The sequence below is a fragment of the Bidens hawaiensis genome, unplaced genomic scaffold (genome assembly GCF_021521415.1).
Source record: "Bidens hawaiensis isolate Kalapana, Puna unplaced genomic scaffold, B.hawaiensis_p1.1 tig00008141_1, whole genome shotgun sequence".
NCBI lineage: Eukaryota > Viridiplantae > Streptophyta > Magnoliopsida > Asterales > Asteraceae > Bidens > Bidens hawaiensis.
Window position 1 is genome coordinate 940,226 of NW_027491579.1, and position 18,022 is coordinate 958,247.

Consider the following 18,022-nt stretch of genomic DNA (forward strand, 5'->3'; position numbering starts at 1 on the left):
ACACCAAAATGTTAGAATTTTCAGGTCGGTCAACGTTCGGGTTGTGCTGGGACGAAAAGCATAATCAAATACCATAACAAAAATATATAATCATTACTCATTAGTACCTCATCTATCTTTTTTTTCCAACCATGGTATCCTTCCGTCACAAATGCATCTTTTTTACCATTTCCTAAACAAGTAACAAACCAAGCCAAAAAATAAATGTTTTCCGTTTTCACGCTATACTCTATAACCAACCTCAAAAGTCCTTAAACCACTCAAGACCAATGTCTCTTAATCTAACGCCAATATCTTATGTTGGAAAAACATGACTTTCTGGTTAACATGAATCTCTACTCAAATATGTCCGTCTAACTTCATCTCTTTAGTTAAAGTTATAAGACGAAATCGGTTTCCGTTGGGAGGGATACGATGTCTAAATTTATGTCCATAGATACAAATTATCCTTAAAACAATAAAACGGTAACAAAATTGAAGTTATAAAACTCAAAAAACAATTGAGTCTACTGTTGGATGGAGGCGCTAGAGGGTGGCGCTCAGCGGTTTTGTTTGTGCGGCAACATGCCAATGGGGCGTGTTTGAATTTATTAAAGAAATCCCTAGTTTCATTTATTTTTTTAAACGAAAACGAATACAATTAGACGTGAGTCCATAACCTTATTGAAGAATTCAATTTAACAGGTTTATTAAATTTTCTAAAACAAATGGGGTCACTCTATGTGATATGTATAAAAAGTTGTATGCATAATTTCCGAGTAACGTGATATAAAAGGTTGTACCCAAAGAAAGGTAAAAATAATTAAATCATATATATTTTAATTAAAGTAAAGATAACTACAATATATAGTAACTAATAATAAGTCATAACTTTCGTCTAAAAATTTGTTAATAATAATAATAATAATAATAATAATAATAATAATAATAATAATAATAATAATAATAATAATAATAATAATAATAATAATAATAATCTGTTTTTGATTCGATTGGGCCGGTTAATCGAAGCCAAACTGCTAGACGATATAAACCCCTCCTTCTTCTTGTTTGTCATTGCACCTGGAACATAACATATAAAATCACGTCTGCAGCAGGTAAATATATATATGTTTTATTCGGTTTGATTTCTTAATTGTTTCTTTCATTCTATCTTTTGTTTATGCTAGTTATAGCTAAGCTCACAGTGAGTTTATTAATTAACTAGTCAGCCCAGGCGTTATTATATGCAACTTTTTAAAATTATATACCACACAATTTTCACCTGTACCTAGCATCCAATGTATCATGTACGTGTTTTTTCGAACTTTTAACTACTGTTTTCTTTGATTTGAATAATTAAAATCATCACCAAGTTCTTTTAATCTTTTTCGATATATTAAAAACAATTTTCAGTTATAAATTTCCAACCTTTTAATTCTACCAAGGTCAAAACTTTTTTTCAGTTTAAAACCTGTCAAATTTCAGTTTTTAACAATTGTCTATCTACCTTAGCCAGTCTTAGGTTATATATTCTAATTTTATTTAACAGAGGAGTTTGTATCATCTTTATTATTTTGTCTAAATTTTGCAAATCCGTTATACTATAACTTGTTATGTATATCTGTTTAATGAGTGTCATAATAGTGTATCATTGGTTACTGTTTATCAAGTTTAAAGTATATATTGTCACATAGAGCAGAAGCTGAATGATTTATTAACATGACTTTCTGATCTTGCACTAAGTTTCAAATGCTATCAATCAGATGGAGCAGAAGCCAGTCGTTTGTGGTAATCGATTGCCTCCACTATCTGCACACTACCCATGGTTGGTTGCTCAGAACATGGATGGTACCGGAGACCAGACTTTTTACACCCCACACGACCGGTTGTGTCATTATCGATGCCAAATACCTAAGTTACTTGGAAGACATATTCGAGGGTATTTCCATGGTTGGGTGATTCTCTCCAGCAAGGAGATGTGGTCTGTTTGGAACCCAGTGACTTCTAAGATCCTAAATCTCCCCCCGTTGACTTTGGGTAGTTCGGAATCTGTTGGACAATGTTGTTTGTCGTCCCCTCCTGATGATCCCATTTCAGTTCTCTTGTTGCCGATAAACAGAGAAAGTACCCTTGTTTTTTGCCAGCTAGGGCTAAAAAGAGACCGGTTAAAATGGACAAGAACGCCATATTGTAGGCAGGTCAAGGAGGTGTTTAAATGTTATGGCGGTTTCATGCATAGCCCAACCTGTTACGATGGTAAAGTATATGCATTGTGTGGTGATTTTGTCATGCAGATTGACATTATAGTTAAGCATGGAGAAGCATCGATAAAATTATTGCTTTGGGGGGAATGTCCTTATCCTTCTTCCGAGAATGGTTTTTTTCCCATATCGATTGGATTACTGAAAGGATCTTCTACAGAATTGTTTTATATTAACGTAGCGTTTAATGAGGACACAAAGAATACACTTGGTGATGTTTATCTGTTTAAATGGCTCATGGGTTGTATGAGGTGGGAAGAAATGGTGGACATCAAAGACACTGCATTTTTTTTAGATCTTGCTCATGGTCACTCTGTTTATTACAACCATGCAATTGCACCCGAGTTAGGGGGGTATATACACATTCGTGATGAAATGGGCAAAATGATGTACTCATACGATGTGGAAGATAAAACAATTTCCATTTCTTCTATGGCTTATCCAACAAGCCATCTGTCATTGTGGGAATGCAGGTATTGCTTTTTAATTTATTTGTCTTGTTATATCATTGTGTTTCATTGCCCTAAAAGATATGTATTGTGTGTAGGTTAGAAGGTAATCATGAAGATTCTGAGTTAGCACTTGATTCTAAAAAAGAAGTGGAGAAGGATGACAAGATAGTTGTAAGATTGGTTACGAAAGACGAGGTTGAACTAAACGAGTCACGTCTGCTTAATCTTCCGTTTCATCTTTTGGAGATGATAATGCATCATTGTATTGGTGTTGAATACATGCGCTTTCGTGCTACATGCAAAAGTTGTCATCTAGCAGCACCTTTGATACACTGGAACAAGACATCGAGTTTGCATAAGTATTCATTAGTTTCACCATGGCTAATTGTGGTAGACAAGAATCGGGGCATTATCACTTTTAAAGACCCGGTGTTTGGTGACAAGTACTTTATGAAAAGATCGAACCGTCATAGCAGTATACGTTGTTCTAGGTTCGGTTGGTTGTTGTGTGGCAAAGATTCCACATTGGTGTTCTTTAACCCTTTCACGAATGATAGCCGCGAGCTTCAATATGTGGATGCGTCCGAAGGTTTTGATAGCTTATGTTTCTCAGCACCTCCAACTTCCAATGATTGTAAGGTTGTTGGATTCAAAGCAAGAGGTAAGGATGCAAATGTTTACATTTACTTGATACAAACATGGCTGAAAATTGGTTTGGATTTTCGTGGGGACACTCCACCTAGCTTCCGTTTTTCAACATTCTGCAAGGGAGATGTTTATGCACTTTGTGTATATTCTCTTAAAAATTTACTCAAACCACAAGTTTGCAATTATAAGAAAGGTAAAGGTGTAGGTGCAAGACATCGAATTCGTGGAGGAGAATATTTTCTAATGGAACATGATCAACAACTTTTACTAGTGATAGTAGACGAGTCTGGAAAATATGTGGAGGTATCGAAGTTGAATTATATTAACAATGAGTGGGAGAAAATAGAGTGCTTAGGAAGGTACACGATTTACATCGATGGTACCACGTGTCTCTACATTGAAACTAAAGTACCCGAACTGGAGAATAAGATATTTTTTCCCCGACTTGATTCCAAAAATGGGAATATAGTATTTTATTCCCTTGAAACAGGCCGGTATCACACCTTCAATGGCAACAAGATGCAAGAATTTGCTGGACTTGGAATCAGACATGTTTACTCTCACGCCTGGATACAACCAACTTGGTTCTAGCTAGCTAGCTACATTAGCAGTACCTCATTTAAACTAAATATGACAAACACATAGGAGTTCATATTTCACATATGAAGATGAGATATTTACATGACTTTATTGGTAAATTAAGTTGTGTGGCTATGCTTTTTAATTTCTCATTTAGATAGCAGTATAATGCTATTTGACCAAAAATTGGGAATTATAGTACGTCATTCAAACTAAATATGAAAAATGTTGTCTTAAAACAAAACTTTTCAATAAAAACAAGTAGTACTTCAAAGTGAGTTGCATACTCTTTAACCTCAACCAGAAACAAGTCTGCGTTTATCTAAATGGCTAATATTTCAACCTCGACATGTAGACTTGTTTCTTCATAGCTGTGCATTTTGATGCTTCAAAGTTCCTAGACGTAAAAATATTATGACATACCTTCTAGTTTTGGATAATAATAATAATTAACAATTAATTATATATGGAGGTGATCAGTTTTATATAAAGTATTACTTCAGTTTCTTTAGGCCTCCATTAATACAAATGGTAACACCAAAATGCAGCACTTTGAAAATGTTTGACTTGGTCATTTTGGATAGACGGGTTTGAGAATTGAGGTTTGGCATTTGGATTAGGGGCTAATATAAAGTATGAGTTATGAGTTAGCAGGGTAACTTTAAGAGCCTAATTTAATTTTAAGTTAAATATGAATACTTAAATGTAGTTAATATATTTTAAATTTAAAACATAATCAAAACTTACGGTCCAGTCCGGTGTTATCCGACTGGTTTTTTATATAAACCGCAAACCAAACCTTCACCACGGTGTGAGAACCTTGAAACCGACCAACCGAAAGTAAAACCAAAAACCGACCGTAAAACCAAATCGATGACCGGCTTGGACGGTTTCCCAGTTTTAATTTTTAAACCTAACCGTGAACACCCCTATCGACTTCATGTAACGATAATTTCAACCAACTTACTATAACAAAAACAAATGCTTTGAGAATAAAATAAAATATTCTAGAAAAACAATAAAATAGTTTAATGAATGAAAGGATGATGATACAACATTAAACACATGGAACTCGTTGTAACAATGTTCCATGACAATACTTGGGGCCTGCCTGTGTATGGGATGATGATGGCTTTTTAGATTTTTACAAATCTCAATTATATTTTAACAAGCTCTTTGCAAAGCCTAAACGAGACGACTAATTATATATTTTTATTTAATATAATAATAATAATAATTAACATATTTAAACAACAAGCCGAGTCTGAGCCAAACTTGAAAAACACTCATGAGAGGTGATTGAGCTCTCATAAGTTAAACAAGCCTAGCTCCGCTCGGCTCGTTTACACCCTCTAGTAAATATTTTTTACTATGTTTCCACTCTGAAATATATCAACTCATTCAGTTTAAATATAACACACAAATTTTATAAAAAAAAAATCGAAAGGCCATTAGCACACTATATGATGATTGATGATAGTGTTAAGTGATTAACTTTATGTGAACTGTTGTTTAGCCTAAATAAAAAAGAATAAACATACACTGTTTTGAACTAAAACAGTGGCGTGTGCTATAGTTTTTCAAGTTACCTGGTGCAATATAGATTTGACTCAAAAAAGAGTACAATTTGGTTGAAGATTGTTTTACGTCTGCTGATACAACTAAGATTTGCTAAATTGGAAAAAAAAATAAACATCTAATTTGTTGCTGCTAATATAGACATCGAATACTAGTACCATCAATGACATTTATCAAATGATCGATAATGTTCTCAAAAGTGTAAACTGATTATGCAAGTATGCTATTATTTACCAGAGCATTCACAAGTTTCATTTTGTCTACCTTGTAAGCTGACTATATATGTAAGTAAGTTTCTTAAAAGAGCAGAATATACCATTTACCACAGCATTCACAGTTTCATTTTATTTACTGGATCCAAAAGTGTAAGACATGATGATCAACAGCACCTGAGATGAAAACAGGGTGAATAAAGTAAGAATGAAAATCAAGATTTTAATCATTTTAAAGTGACTTTTAAGCTGATTATGTAAGTTTCCATTTTAATATATGTTTTACAAACACAAATATACTACTGCTTCTCCATTATTAGACATTAAATATGTCCTCAAACCTCAAGCTGACGATTAGATAATCATAACACACGATTCGAGTTCACATTGTTAATGATGAAACACATAACTATAAGATAAATTTGATTATAATTCCCAGAAAACACATAGCATTGCCCCCCTCTAGTTTCTTGATTCCTATTAATACCACAAACTTTTAAAAGTTATATATTCTTTTGTCAATTTTTAATAATTATTTTGTGTGTTCTAATTATGTTTTCTTTTCTTTTTCATATTGGGCCACTCCTCTTGTGGGCTTATGGATAAGCTTATGGGTCCAACAATCAACCATTTAACCTTGACATCTCATGTATCTCATCAGTTTAGTAAACACTCCGGCTGTTCTATGAAGGTCTAACGGCTATTTATTCGTCGTCTCTCGAGGACACAAGTGCAATCAAATAGAAAAACGTTGTTGCTCATGGCTTATTTCTAGGTTTTGAAACCCGTACAAATCATCTCCATGTCATAGATGATTTGCGCATTATTGTTTGTGATTTCATATTCTGTTCCTGTATTTCTTGATTTGCAGCTGTTCAAATCTTGGTCTTGTTTATCTTTTGATTTTAGTTCCTAAATTTTATGTGGTTTCATTATTTTCAATATAGATGATGCCACAAATCTATTAACATATAAGTATGTGTCAATAATGCTAGGCATACAATTAGATAGTGACAGCTAGTTAGAAGAGTGATTGCTACCTCTAATCATCATCATGTTTGGCTGCAGTGCTGATTTCATTAATCAAATCAGCATATTCTTCATTGTTGTTGTTGTTACCAGCAGAAGCACTTTGAGGTCTGACTTTTACAAACTCATGCATGATGTACGCCTTCAACCAGTCGCTGCATGTTCCACGGAGTAGGTAGTAATAAAGCATTCCAAGGCGAATCTGGCAAAGCGAAATATATACATTATTAATTATATCGTAAAGCTAGTGTATCAATCAATGTAGTCACCACTCACCTTACACACGTGGCTTTCCTCATAATCTGATTCCGTACAGTAGGGACAGGTTACTTTGATATCTTTACGAGTAATTGCAGCCTGTTGAATACTAATCATTTTCCCTATCTGTAAAATAGCAACATTTCACATCAATTACTGTTTCGTACATCAAATCGATAGTAGTCTGTCTGATTACACTCGTTTTTAACAGCACGTAACCTAATTCGAACATATTCTACATTAATTTATCAATTTCAACATCAATTAAAGGTATACGAACAGTATTAACACAATTAAAGTTGATTCAAAGCATTCTGCATCAGTTAGATACTTACTAGACATTTCACCTCGTGAGCGATGAGTTCTTCAACTGACTTGAACACCGATTTGCAAATGTCTGCAGGAATCGTTGAGTCGAAAGTTCATGATTTTGAAACCCTAGGTACCAACAGAGAGCGGGAAATGTGTAACGGTTAGTATTGGGGAGTTAGTACTTATAGCTGACGTATAAATCGGTACCTATTTAATTACAGATCTAACATTTTAATAAGAAGAAGATAACTCGGTAACGGGCTCTAGTTTTTAAATGCAGATATGTAAACACAACACAACGACTATCACTTCGATACAAAATAAAGAGAGTTTTATCTAATTATCAAAAGAAGAAAAACTTAAGTTGGTATTGGTCTGGCTCATTACGTTATCGATGTGGAACTGCACTCCATATATAACTTACAATACAAATAAATATGTTCTATTGCGAATGCAATTTCGTTTTCAACGAAACTTATATAATTTATTGTGAATACGCATTCGTTTTAGCAGCTCGACATACATAAAATAAGTATGTCGTTACGGCATACTAAAAAATCTAAAACCCTTCGTATGGTAGTCATTAAAATAGATTAGTAAATTAAATATAAATATATACATATATCATAGTTGATTTGAAAGTACTTAAAAGTTAAGAGACTAGAATTATAAAAGTTTGTATAGCAATTGGGTTTCCTTTTAATATGCAGTATAATAAAACATGCTTATTGCTTACTTTTTACTCTTTTAGTATGCTAGTAACAAAAAGGAAATTAAACAAGTTAAGGCTCATGCCATACCATTAGCTCACAATAGCATTCGATTATAATTTTAATGACCATTTCTAATCACGTAAAGGCTTTTCCCTAAGAATCAAGCATCCCCTTGCAGATCATGAAATTCCAGTGATACTTTTCCGTATAATTATGAACCATTTAAAGAGAAACCAAATGATTACATAATTAGATTATGGATTTGGTAGCAATCACTAATACATAACTAACTTGAATAAACAATAGAACATGAAATCAACTAACTAAACACTAAGCATGTTACATGTATTAGAATTTAGAAAGGCAAACAAAGATAGGCATGTTCAAAACGGTTTGGGACTAGGAACCGGAACCGGTTCCTAACCGGTTCCTATATTCAAAACCCCCTTTTAAACCGGTTCCAGGCTCGAACCGGTTAGGGAACCGAACCGGTTCTCCCACCCTCGGACCCCTAACCTATCTAACCGGTTCTTACTGGTTCCTAACCCGGTTCCTGTTCGATCCAACGGCTATTTTTGACCCCAACGGTCAAAAAACGGTCAAAAAAACGATTTCCAACGGCTATATTCGATCCAACGGCTAGAACCGGTTAGGAACCGGTTCCGGTTCCTACCCGCCCCCACTAAGAAATGCAAGAACCGGTCACGGATCATCGGGTTGAATCAGATAGGGTCCGGTTCATACAAAAAACGGGTAGGAACCGGTTCGGGTCCGGTTCGGGTCCACCGGTTCGGTTCCAGGAACCGGTTTCGTTGAACATCTCTAAACAAAGAGACAACAAATACTATAAGTTTAATATGGATTTACAGGTGATAATTGGCTAAGTAAACTAATTTAAACAGCAAGACAGTGATATTAGCGAGCTTTATTATTGTTATATATTATTTGGTGTGTTTAAATAGATTACAGAAGTCAACTTATTTATCTTCTAAAAAGCAGCTTATTAACTTGCAACTTGCATTAAAATTCTAAATATCTAGGTTGTGAAGGGGAGGCAACATTACAGTATTGGAAAGTAGGAACATGAAAACAAATAAAATTGAAGTTGTTACAATTACTGCACTACAAAAAAAAAAAAAAAAAAAAGGAAGCAGCTAACAAGCATTCTATATTTCAGAGCTAATAATAAGTCAAACAATATCCACATCCAGCAACTCGTCATCATCAGCACCATCATCGTTAACTACATCCAGAGGCTCATTTTCCCGTTTATACTGCAACCAAAGTTAAAATCAACTCACTCAGTTTGCGTATCTAACGTTAACTCATAAAACTGTTCAAACTCACATCACTGAAATATTAACAAGGTTGTGCATGAATGTAATTATTCCAATTCTCAAGGACGAAATAGTAGAAAGGGTTACCTGTAAGTAAGCATTGGAGGCAATTGGAGGAGGTGGTGGAAGAGGCAAAGGTGTAGAGGTTTCTTCTTCAAGCTTTTCAACTTCATCAACCTCGACAACTTCATCTATCGCATTTGCAGCCATTCTAGTTGACCTCATATCCTTATACTGTTCATTCAAAGTGTTAGCTTTATTTAATACGCAATAAAAAATGCTACATAATAAGGAAGAAAGTATGATTATGAAAACAGAAAATGTACCCTGTTTTTTGTTTCAGCAAGGTATGGGTCCCATCTAGAATGCCTTTCAGATCTCATGTTTCCAAAAGCAGGACCTGTTGGCAACCAAAAGGATATTAATAATAATAAGAATTTTCAGAAATATAATAATAATAATAATAATAATAATAATAATAATAACAATAATAATAATAATAATTGTACGATAAGAGATACCGTGTTTTGATCTTTCATCGGGTTCTACAATGTGGGCCCTCATTCTTTTCTTGCTTGGAGACGCATTATGTTGATCTTTCCGTGGGGTCGTTAAATGATTATTAAATTTCTCATTCTTCCTTGGTGAAGCCTTGTGAATTTTGGGGCTCGGTAAAAGATTTCCCTTAGTTTCATCATCACTTAATATGTTATTGTTGGTGTCATCTTCATTAGCAGAAGCTCTGGTATCTGAACTAAGTTGGTCCCCAAGCCTTTGAAGACGAGCTTGAGACCTACATAATTTAAGATTTGTCTGAGGGGTAAAATGGGAAAATACTAGAAAGATATATACGAACAGATATTTGCCTCTTTAGTTCTTCTTGTATCCTCGTGTGCCAATTATTAGCCTTGACAAACTTCCTAATTTTGGAAGAAATTCTGACATAAACAAACAAATTATAATAAAGAATACACAGAAAGAGAGAGTAAATGTAAATTGTAAAACTTGAAAGTATGAAGATTAAATATTGGATTGTGATCTGTTGAAAAATGAAAACCTTTTGCATTCTTCTTTCTCGATGGATAATTGCGTCTCAAGCTCTTCAACTTTAGAAATTAGACCATCTGCTTCTTGAACACTTTCTTCCAAATAGACCTATGAATCGTTGCATTAATTAAAAGATACGCAACAATGATTAAGAATATGCAAGACCTAAAATTACTAATGAAAAACTCAGGTTTTGTCTGTGCAATTAAGATAACTTCAATGACATGAGATTTATCTAATTCTTGTGTAATGTACAATAAAAAACAAACGAAATCACAGGCACCTGTAGTTGCTGCTTCTGATCTTCGAGCAGCTCAATTTCAGACTGCATTTGTTTTAACTTCACCACAGGTTTAGAAGAAAGTACAAATAAGTAAGCAGTGAGAACATAAACTTCATAGTCCACCAATATATCGGCAAATAATGAATTATAATAAAAATAAAAACTCAAACCTGCTCTTCATGATTATCATCAAATTCTTGGGATGGTGGTTTTCTATCTCTGGCTTTCCGTTCAACTCCATCTGATAATCTTAAGCTTCCAGAGTAATTGTTTTCACCATCAAAGTGCTGTCTTTTTCTGTGACTCCAATCACTATAATACAAGTACAAGATACACAGATCAGAAAGAAAGTAAAACTGAGCAGATAACTGATTTCAGAAACATACTTTCTTTTCCCAAATCTTGGAGATGGGAGTGGATCTCTTGCATCTCTTTCACAAGAGTTTCTCCGAGGAGGGGACCACTGTCTTCCTATCTTATCTCTTAAATCAGCACCACGGTAGTCCCGCCTCCCTGCAGAATGTGAAAATAATATTTTCAGTAAGTTGTAAACCAGCATCCCCTTATTTTAAATTAAAAGTAACCATCTAGGCCTTAGTCAGTGTTCAATAACAAAGATACACCTTACCATTTGATGAAACCACATCTTAACAAAATAACGAAAAGTTTTGGTGTCTTCTTTCGAGTTCCAAAAAGATCCAGCCCTCATATAAATAAGGGGTAATATTGGGAAAACGTTTACATGTTGTAGAACGTATAAGAATGTAGATACTTCTCTTCTTGAAGAATATGAATAAAGTATGGTGTTATACTCTCCTTGAAGTCATAGAATAAATATATATGCCCGTCTCTCATGCTAGTAACTATATAAATGGTTGTTCTGAAAACATACTCCATTCAAAAGACTGTGGAAGTATCATGTTCATAAAGGAGTCAAAATGATAAAGAAGCAGAGACTCCATCAGCACACAAGTGAAAACATAACAGAATAGTGTGAATAATTGAAAATATCCATCTGGTGAGTGTCTAAGTGCAAATGAAGATGAAACTCCCGAGAATAATACCACAACCAGCAATAAGACAAACCGACCAGCATAATTCCTTCTGATAAAGACATGTGTCATATGTGCCCAATCAAATGATGTCTTAATGATTGATAATGAGATACACAACTGCTGATACGATTATGTGTCTGAAAAACTTGAAGATGTAAGAACATAAAAGCATTATTGGCACCGTGCACTGGGTGTGCAGCAACGTAAGTAATACGTAAGATGGGTTCAAACAGCAACATAAAGAGCTGAAAGAGTGCTGCAGAAACATCTATGCAGACATGAGCGCACTTGAGTAGGTCAGATAATGAATCCCATTTCAAATACAGATAGTTAGATCATTAGATACAAAACTTAACATTTAATCAAACCAACCAAACGAATTCTGTAAATGGTCAATAGAGCAACTCATCCTATGAAACTGCCATAGCATGGCCCTGAAATTTCAACTAACACAAAACAACTATTTTATATGTTACGAGAGGCAGTGACTGATATGGGATATGATAAAAACAAAATGGCCCATTTGACCAACCACATTCCTTAACTAGCCCTAGGTGAAATACGGTAGCCCTAGGTGAAACAAACAAAATTATGAATTGGAAGTATAATGATAATGATGCAGCAGATACATAGTATGTATGTATGTATACCGTTAAAGGAGGAAGAAGAAGAAGAGGTGTTATAGCGACGGAGGTCAGCATCGCCGTGAGCAAAAGAACAAGTCTGGCGGTGACAACGCCCCTTTCTATACAGAACGCATATCCGAGTTTTATACAACAACTTCCCTCCCACCATTATTATTATTATCCGCCGGAACAAGAAGAAGAAGAAGAATATACCTCCGATCACTCGCTCGGGCCCTCCCTAATATATCTCTATCTATCAACGAACCACCGATTGTTATATTTTAATACTAGGTTAAGAACCGTGGGTTAAAAAAAAAAACTATTCATAGCAGATTAAGTGAATTATAAAAAATAAAATCAAAGGTTCGTATGTCATTTCGAAAAGACACTCCCAGATAATCTAACTTCATACATTCATTATATCATATAATCTTATATTATCAACCTTTCGTAAATTATATCAATTTTTTTATTAAGACCAACCTTTTTTAAAAGTATTTTTATAGATGCTATTGGGCTTGTTTTAAAATGTTTTAATAAAACAATTCCAAAAAGAGTATTTTTATAGACCAACCTTTTTTCATTTATTATTAACTCTTTTTTTATGATTTACTTACGTTGTTATGAATGATTTTTTATTTTATTTTTTTGTTATGCAATGATATATAATTCCAGCAATGAATAATGACAAGCTTTATAATTTTTATTATTTTTAGTGTTCGATCTTTGTAATACAAAGGTTTTTAACTTATTATAAAATATAAATAAACATAATAATTATACTTTACTCTAGCGTTAAATAAACATACCATTTGAAATGTCTGAAAAGAGGGTTATTGATAAGTAAACTATAAAAAAAAATGAGTTAACATATCAAATTTTTTATTTTGAATATTCGTGTAACTATAAATATATGTAATACAAAATATTTGTGACTAAAAATACTATCAAAGAAGGATGTTTAGTAGTAAGCAATATATTTTAACAAATTGTTACTGATATTATAATTCAAAAATATATTATGGTAAATAACAATTATTATGGTAACTATTACATACTCTATATTAGTTGTAAGTAATTCAAAAACTTTTTAAGGAAGGTTTTAAATATTCATAATTGTTTTAATTTAAAAAAATAGGTATTTAAAAGTTAAAATATAAGAGTGTCACTTGGCAAAATATTAGGTCAATCAAAGGATATGTGGTTCAACCATTATTTTTATTTATTATAATAGTAGATTCAATCCCGACTCAATGAGGTTTTTTTATATAGTGGTGACGTTTCATCTTTCTAAGGTGTTATTGTGTTAGTTAGTAAGAGCTGGTGTTTCAAAATCATGAACGACTGATATCTCGACTCAAAAAGGTTCATTTAGGTATTCAAGTTAGGTCCCAACGTTGTTAGTCGCAAATACAATGTTGTTTGCGATTCAAAGTTATCTATTAATTCAAAACATAACTTGTTTTACTTTAATCACATCTACTCACGATGATTTACTATATAACTATTTTTATTCATTCATTAAAAGACACCATGAACCTTTAAAAGGTATCTTTTATGCGAACCATGTGTTAGAAACTTGCTAAAAGTCAAGTTCACAACACAAAGATAAGCACTAGCGTACGCCTAAAATGTGCAACGTAGAGGTACACCGACTCGTTTCTTCTATTTTCATCGCATTTTTTGGAGTACTCCTATCATACAACAAACAATAAGAGTTCATTATGGCTTAGGTGAAGCCTGCTAGCATGTTGTTTTTTTTATCATATATAACTCAAGTTTTCTCAAGATGACCTTATCTCCTTTAATATATCCCTATAATATTGAGCGCATATTATAGGAGTTATTAAACACAACAATTTAAAGATTATTCGCTTTGATTGCGCATTTGAGATTCAAATATCTCAATTGATCATGTAATTATTGAAATATCTCAATTTGAGGTTCGTGATCCTTAATCACAACACCTTATGTGTGTATAAAATTGTAAGTTGTATTAGTTATTATGTAGGGTTCTACAAAAGGGAAATATATATACTAATCGTATTTACAATAATCATCCTCCAGCTAATACTATCTTCTAATTGTGATCTAATATTCTCTCGCAAGCTAAGGACGAGGAACTACTTGTAGCTTGGAACATAAAGCTATGAATTGTGTGCTGTTAGAGGTTTTGTAAAGATGTCTGCAGTTTGATCTTTTATCTTTATGAACTCACTTGTAGTTTTCATTTCGCAATTTATTCTCAAACACATGATAATCAACTACAATGTGTTTTTGTTCGTACATGAAAAATTGTTATTGCAACAAGATTATCACACCAATGGGGCATCCTTTGTATATATCCTGGATTCTCTTAGAAGTGCTTCCAGCCAGGTTAATTTAGCCAAAGTATCATCAAGAGTTTTGTATTCTGCTTCTTTGGATGCCCAGAAAAGGGTAATATGTTTTCATGTGATTCAATGTATGAGGTTGAAACCCAAGTCAAATAAGTCCCATTAGGGTTTAGCTCACAAGGCTTCTATAAATATAAGTTTCCTCCTCAACATGAAGCATGCTTTTTTTATCCCCCAACATCCTTTCTAAAAACTACAACCTTTACACTTTCCAACAATGGTGAATAATCATTCACCTGAGTGTCGGAGGGTGGTTCGAAGACCTCGGGCTCTAGCCCCTCTAATGATTTGTTTATGGTTTTGCATATATGGATCGAGATGGAGGAAACGAGGCCATGATTTCTAGTTGAAGATGGATCAAACCTTCAGTTCCGATCCGTGCCACATGATTTCTTACGGCTTGTAGAATTGAACTACAAGATGTAAGGTTACAGATGTTTGTCCATTCACTTTCCCTATATAAACACAAGGATTCAAAGGTCTGTTTACGATCAACTTCCAGCCTAAACTAGAAATATACATAATGAAAGGTACTTGCATCACTAATCACCTTGTGTTAAAAGAGACTTGAAAACTAAGTTTATTTTGTCACAACTCACATATAGGAACTAGATGAAACCATTGAAAGGTGTACGAGTGGAAATGTTAGTATATTTTACATTCTTATAAATAAAGAACAAGTGGTGAATCAAAAGGATGTGAGACACCGATGTGTGCGAAAGTGTATATAACATGTTGATTGTTTTTTACACGGGATCGATTTTTAAACTTATGAAAATGATTTATATTAAGACTAAGTCACAAGCAAATAGGCAAGTTTACCTATCGCATGTGTAGGATAGTATTGGTAAGAACCAAGGGCTCGGATTATTTTCAATATTAAATCTTTGTAATTAAATTAATCGAAAGTAATAAACATTTAAATATTGTTTTTAAACTAAAATTTCTCTTTATGTTTTATTTTTAAAGTAAAATAGAGTGAATAAATGCACTTGGATGAAAGAATCAATATATAAAGGATACCATCTTAACCAAAAATCCACTTACCTTTCTTTGATTATTAATAGCAAGAATATGTGATAAACATTCTTTAAAAATATAAGATAAAATAACTCCTTATTTCTAAGTGAATAAGCATGTAGCAATTAAGAAAGTAGCATGCATAACTTCATGTCTACAACACAAAGGTTAATTTAAGTAAGCAAGTAGTTTTCATGAAGTATATAAAGATTAGGTTTAGCTTTCATTTCTCAAATAGTAATCCTAACAACTTTTGGGAGACTATAGTTTATTCACCCCCCCTGGTTTGATTGAAGTAGGTTATAGTTACACATTCTTTTAACATATGATTTATCTATCTAGCTTGGCAACCTAAAACAATTTTGTTTTAGAATTAACAAGACTAGAAATATTGATCATAGCAAGTGTCACACCCCGACCAAAGGCGACGGAACATGCCGGGGTGCAACGGATTGCCCAAAACACAAGACACTATTAAAGTGACAATATTTAATCAACTCGGTTATTTCATAAATCAATAAACAACACATCTTGTTCATACAAAACAAATTGAATACAAGTAAACAAATATATATTGTTCGTTTTGCTAATATCCTAATATTCTTGGTAACGTTTTTCTTCAAGTCCTCGAGTCAATTAAAGTCAAACCTGTAACATTGAATAAAATAAAATATGTCAACACAAAGGTTGGTGAGCAATTCATAGTTTTGAACAATATGTATATAATATGAAATTTCCACAACTTGTATACGAAACAATAAATACTAGCAATAATTCGGATAATATGAGGTCACTAATCATTAGTGACACCGTGCTATAAGAGAATACCAGATAGTTCACGGATTTATGAATGAGATCGTTAATAAGAATACATTAACGACACCGTGCTATAAGAGAACACCAGATAGTTCACGGATTTATGAATGAGATCATTAATAAGAATACATTAACGACACCGTTCTATAAGAGAATACCATATAGTTCACAGATTTATGAATCAACCCTCCAAAAGCGGTAAACACATTAGCATGTAAGCATGTAAGCATATAAGCATAGAACACAAAATCGAGCATTTATTTAAGTATAGTATACAATAAAGTTTGTGGTTTAAGACTCAAGTATAAGGCATTTAGTTTGAATAAGTATGCAATATCACCCCCAAAGCGAAAGATGGAAAACGGGGTATGAAAGTACTCACATTCAAGTAATAAACTTGAAAGATTGATGATTTGGAGTTTAACCGGAACGACGGGTTTAACGGGCTAAGCCTAAAGGAAAAGTCTTATATTAGAAACGTTGTCTTGGAAGTCTTTAAATAAATATAAATGATTAGAAATGCAAACAATTAAAGTTTAAGGTTTAAAATGTAAATAATTAGGAATTTATAACAATAGTCCTTTAAAAATATAAGTTTACTCGAAACCGGGTTAAAGTATCTAATCTTAATATTTACTCAACCTATGTTAAGTAATAAGGTGGGCAAAAATGCAAGAATGCAAATCCCTTTATAATATAGATACTAAAACGGGTTTTAACGAGTGTTCGGGTTGTTGGTTCGGGTCTTGATAATTGGTCAAACCCAAAGTCAACTTTCCAAAATATTAAATGTTATGAGAGAACTCATAAAAATCAACTAATACTTAACCAAGTATGTAGTTCTATTGTTTTAGAACTAACAACGTACGTTAAGCGAGTGTTCAGTTTTGTCAGTCCAAACTTTGTTATGAGATCAAGTTGGATCCAAAATTTCCAAGTACTTAAGAAAATAATTCAAATCGGTTTATAAAGTATTTTTTAAAGATTTATACAAGTCTTGATAGCTAAAAACACACTTGTGCGTCTTAAGCGAGTGAAAATCGGTTTAGTTCGGTTTGGTTCGGTTTCCATCTCACAATAAGTTCATAGATGGTTTTCACATGCCCAAATATCAAAGAACTTGTATAATAATTTATAAATGATGAAACTTAAGTTTTACAACAAAAAAGTTAACAATAAAGTCTTTAAACGAAAGTTCGGTTTTTTTTTTCGGATCTTGGTTCGGGTTAAGACCGAGGTAAGATTCTGCAAACCCATAACCATAGAACTTATAAAAATGATTTTAGAAACTTAAATCCAACATAAAGCATGTTTAAACAATTATTTAACAAAACTAGTAAACAAGTTTGGTTTACGGTTTGGAGCTATTTACGGTTAAACCGAGGCTAGTCTCTTCAAACCCATAACCATGGAACTTC

The 18,022-nt window shown here is 33.2% G+C and overlaps 2 protein-coding genes across 2 annotated transcripts; one reads left to right on the top strand and one right to left on the bottom strand.

Annotated features, from left to right (window-relative positions):
• The first annotated feature begins 1,438 nt into the window (after positions 1–1,438).
• On the top strand, positions 1,439–4,013 carry LOC143637175 (uncharacterized). The gene is made up of 2 exons (XM_077104625.1): positions 1,439–2,716; positions 2,791–4,013. The coding sequence occupies exons 1-2, from the start codon at positions 1,746–1,748 to the stop codon at positions 3,932–3,934; spliced, it is 2,115 nt and encodes a 704-aa protein (XP_076960740.1). The 5' UTR covers positions 1,439–1,745; the 3' UTR covers positions 3,935–4,013.
• A 4,952-nt stretch (positions 4,014–8,965) lies between these two features.
• LOC143637193 (zinc finger CCCH domain-containing protein 13-like) lies at positions 8,966–12,578 on the bottom strand. Its single transcript, XM_077104641.1, has 10 exons — positions 12,397–12,578; positions 11,078–11,204; positions 10,862–11,003; positions 10,692–10,748; positions 10,419–10,516; positions 10,228–10,299; positions 9,883–10,154; positions 9,688–9,761; positions 9,449–9,595; positions 8,966–9,298 (listed from the first exon to the last, which is right to left on the bottom strand). The coding sequence occupies exons 1-10, from the start codon at positions 12,539–12,541 to the stop codon at positions 9,215–9,217; spliced, it is 1,218 nt and encodes a 405-aa protein (XP_076960756.1). The 5' UTR covers positions 12,542–12,578; the 3' UTR covers positions 8,966–9,214.
• Between the last annotated feature and the right edge of the window lie 5,444 nt (positions 12,579–18,022).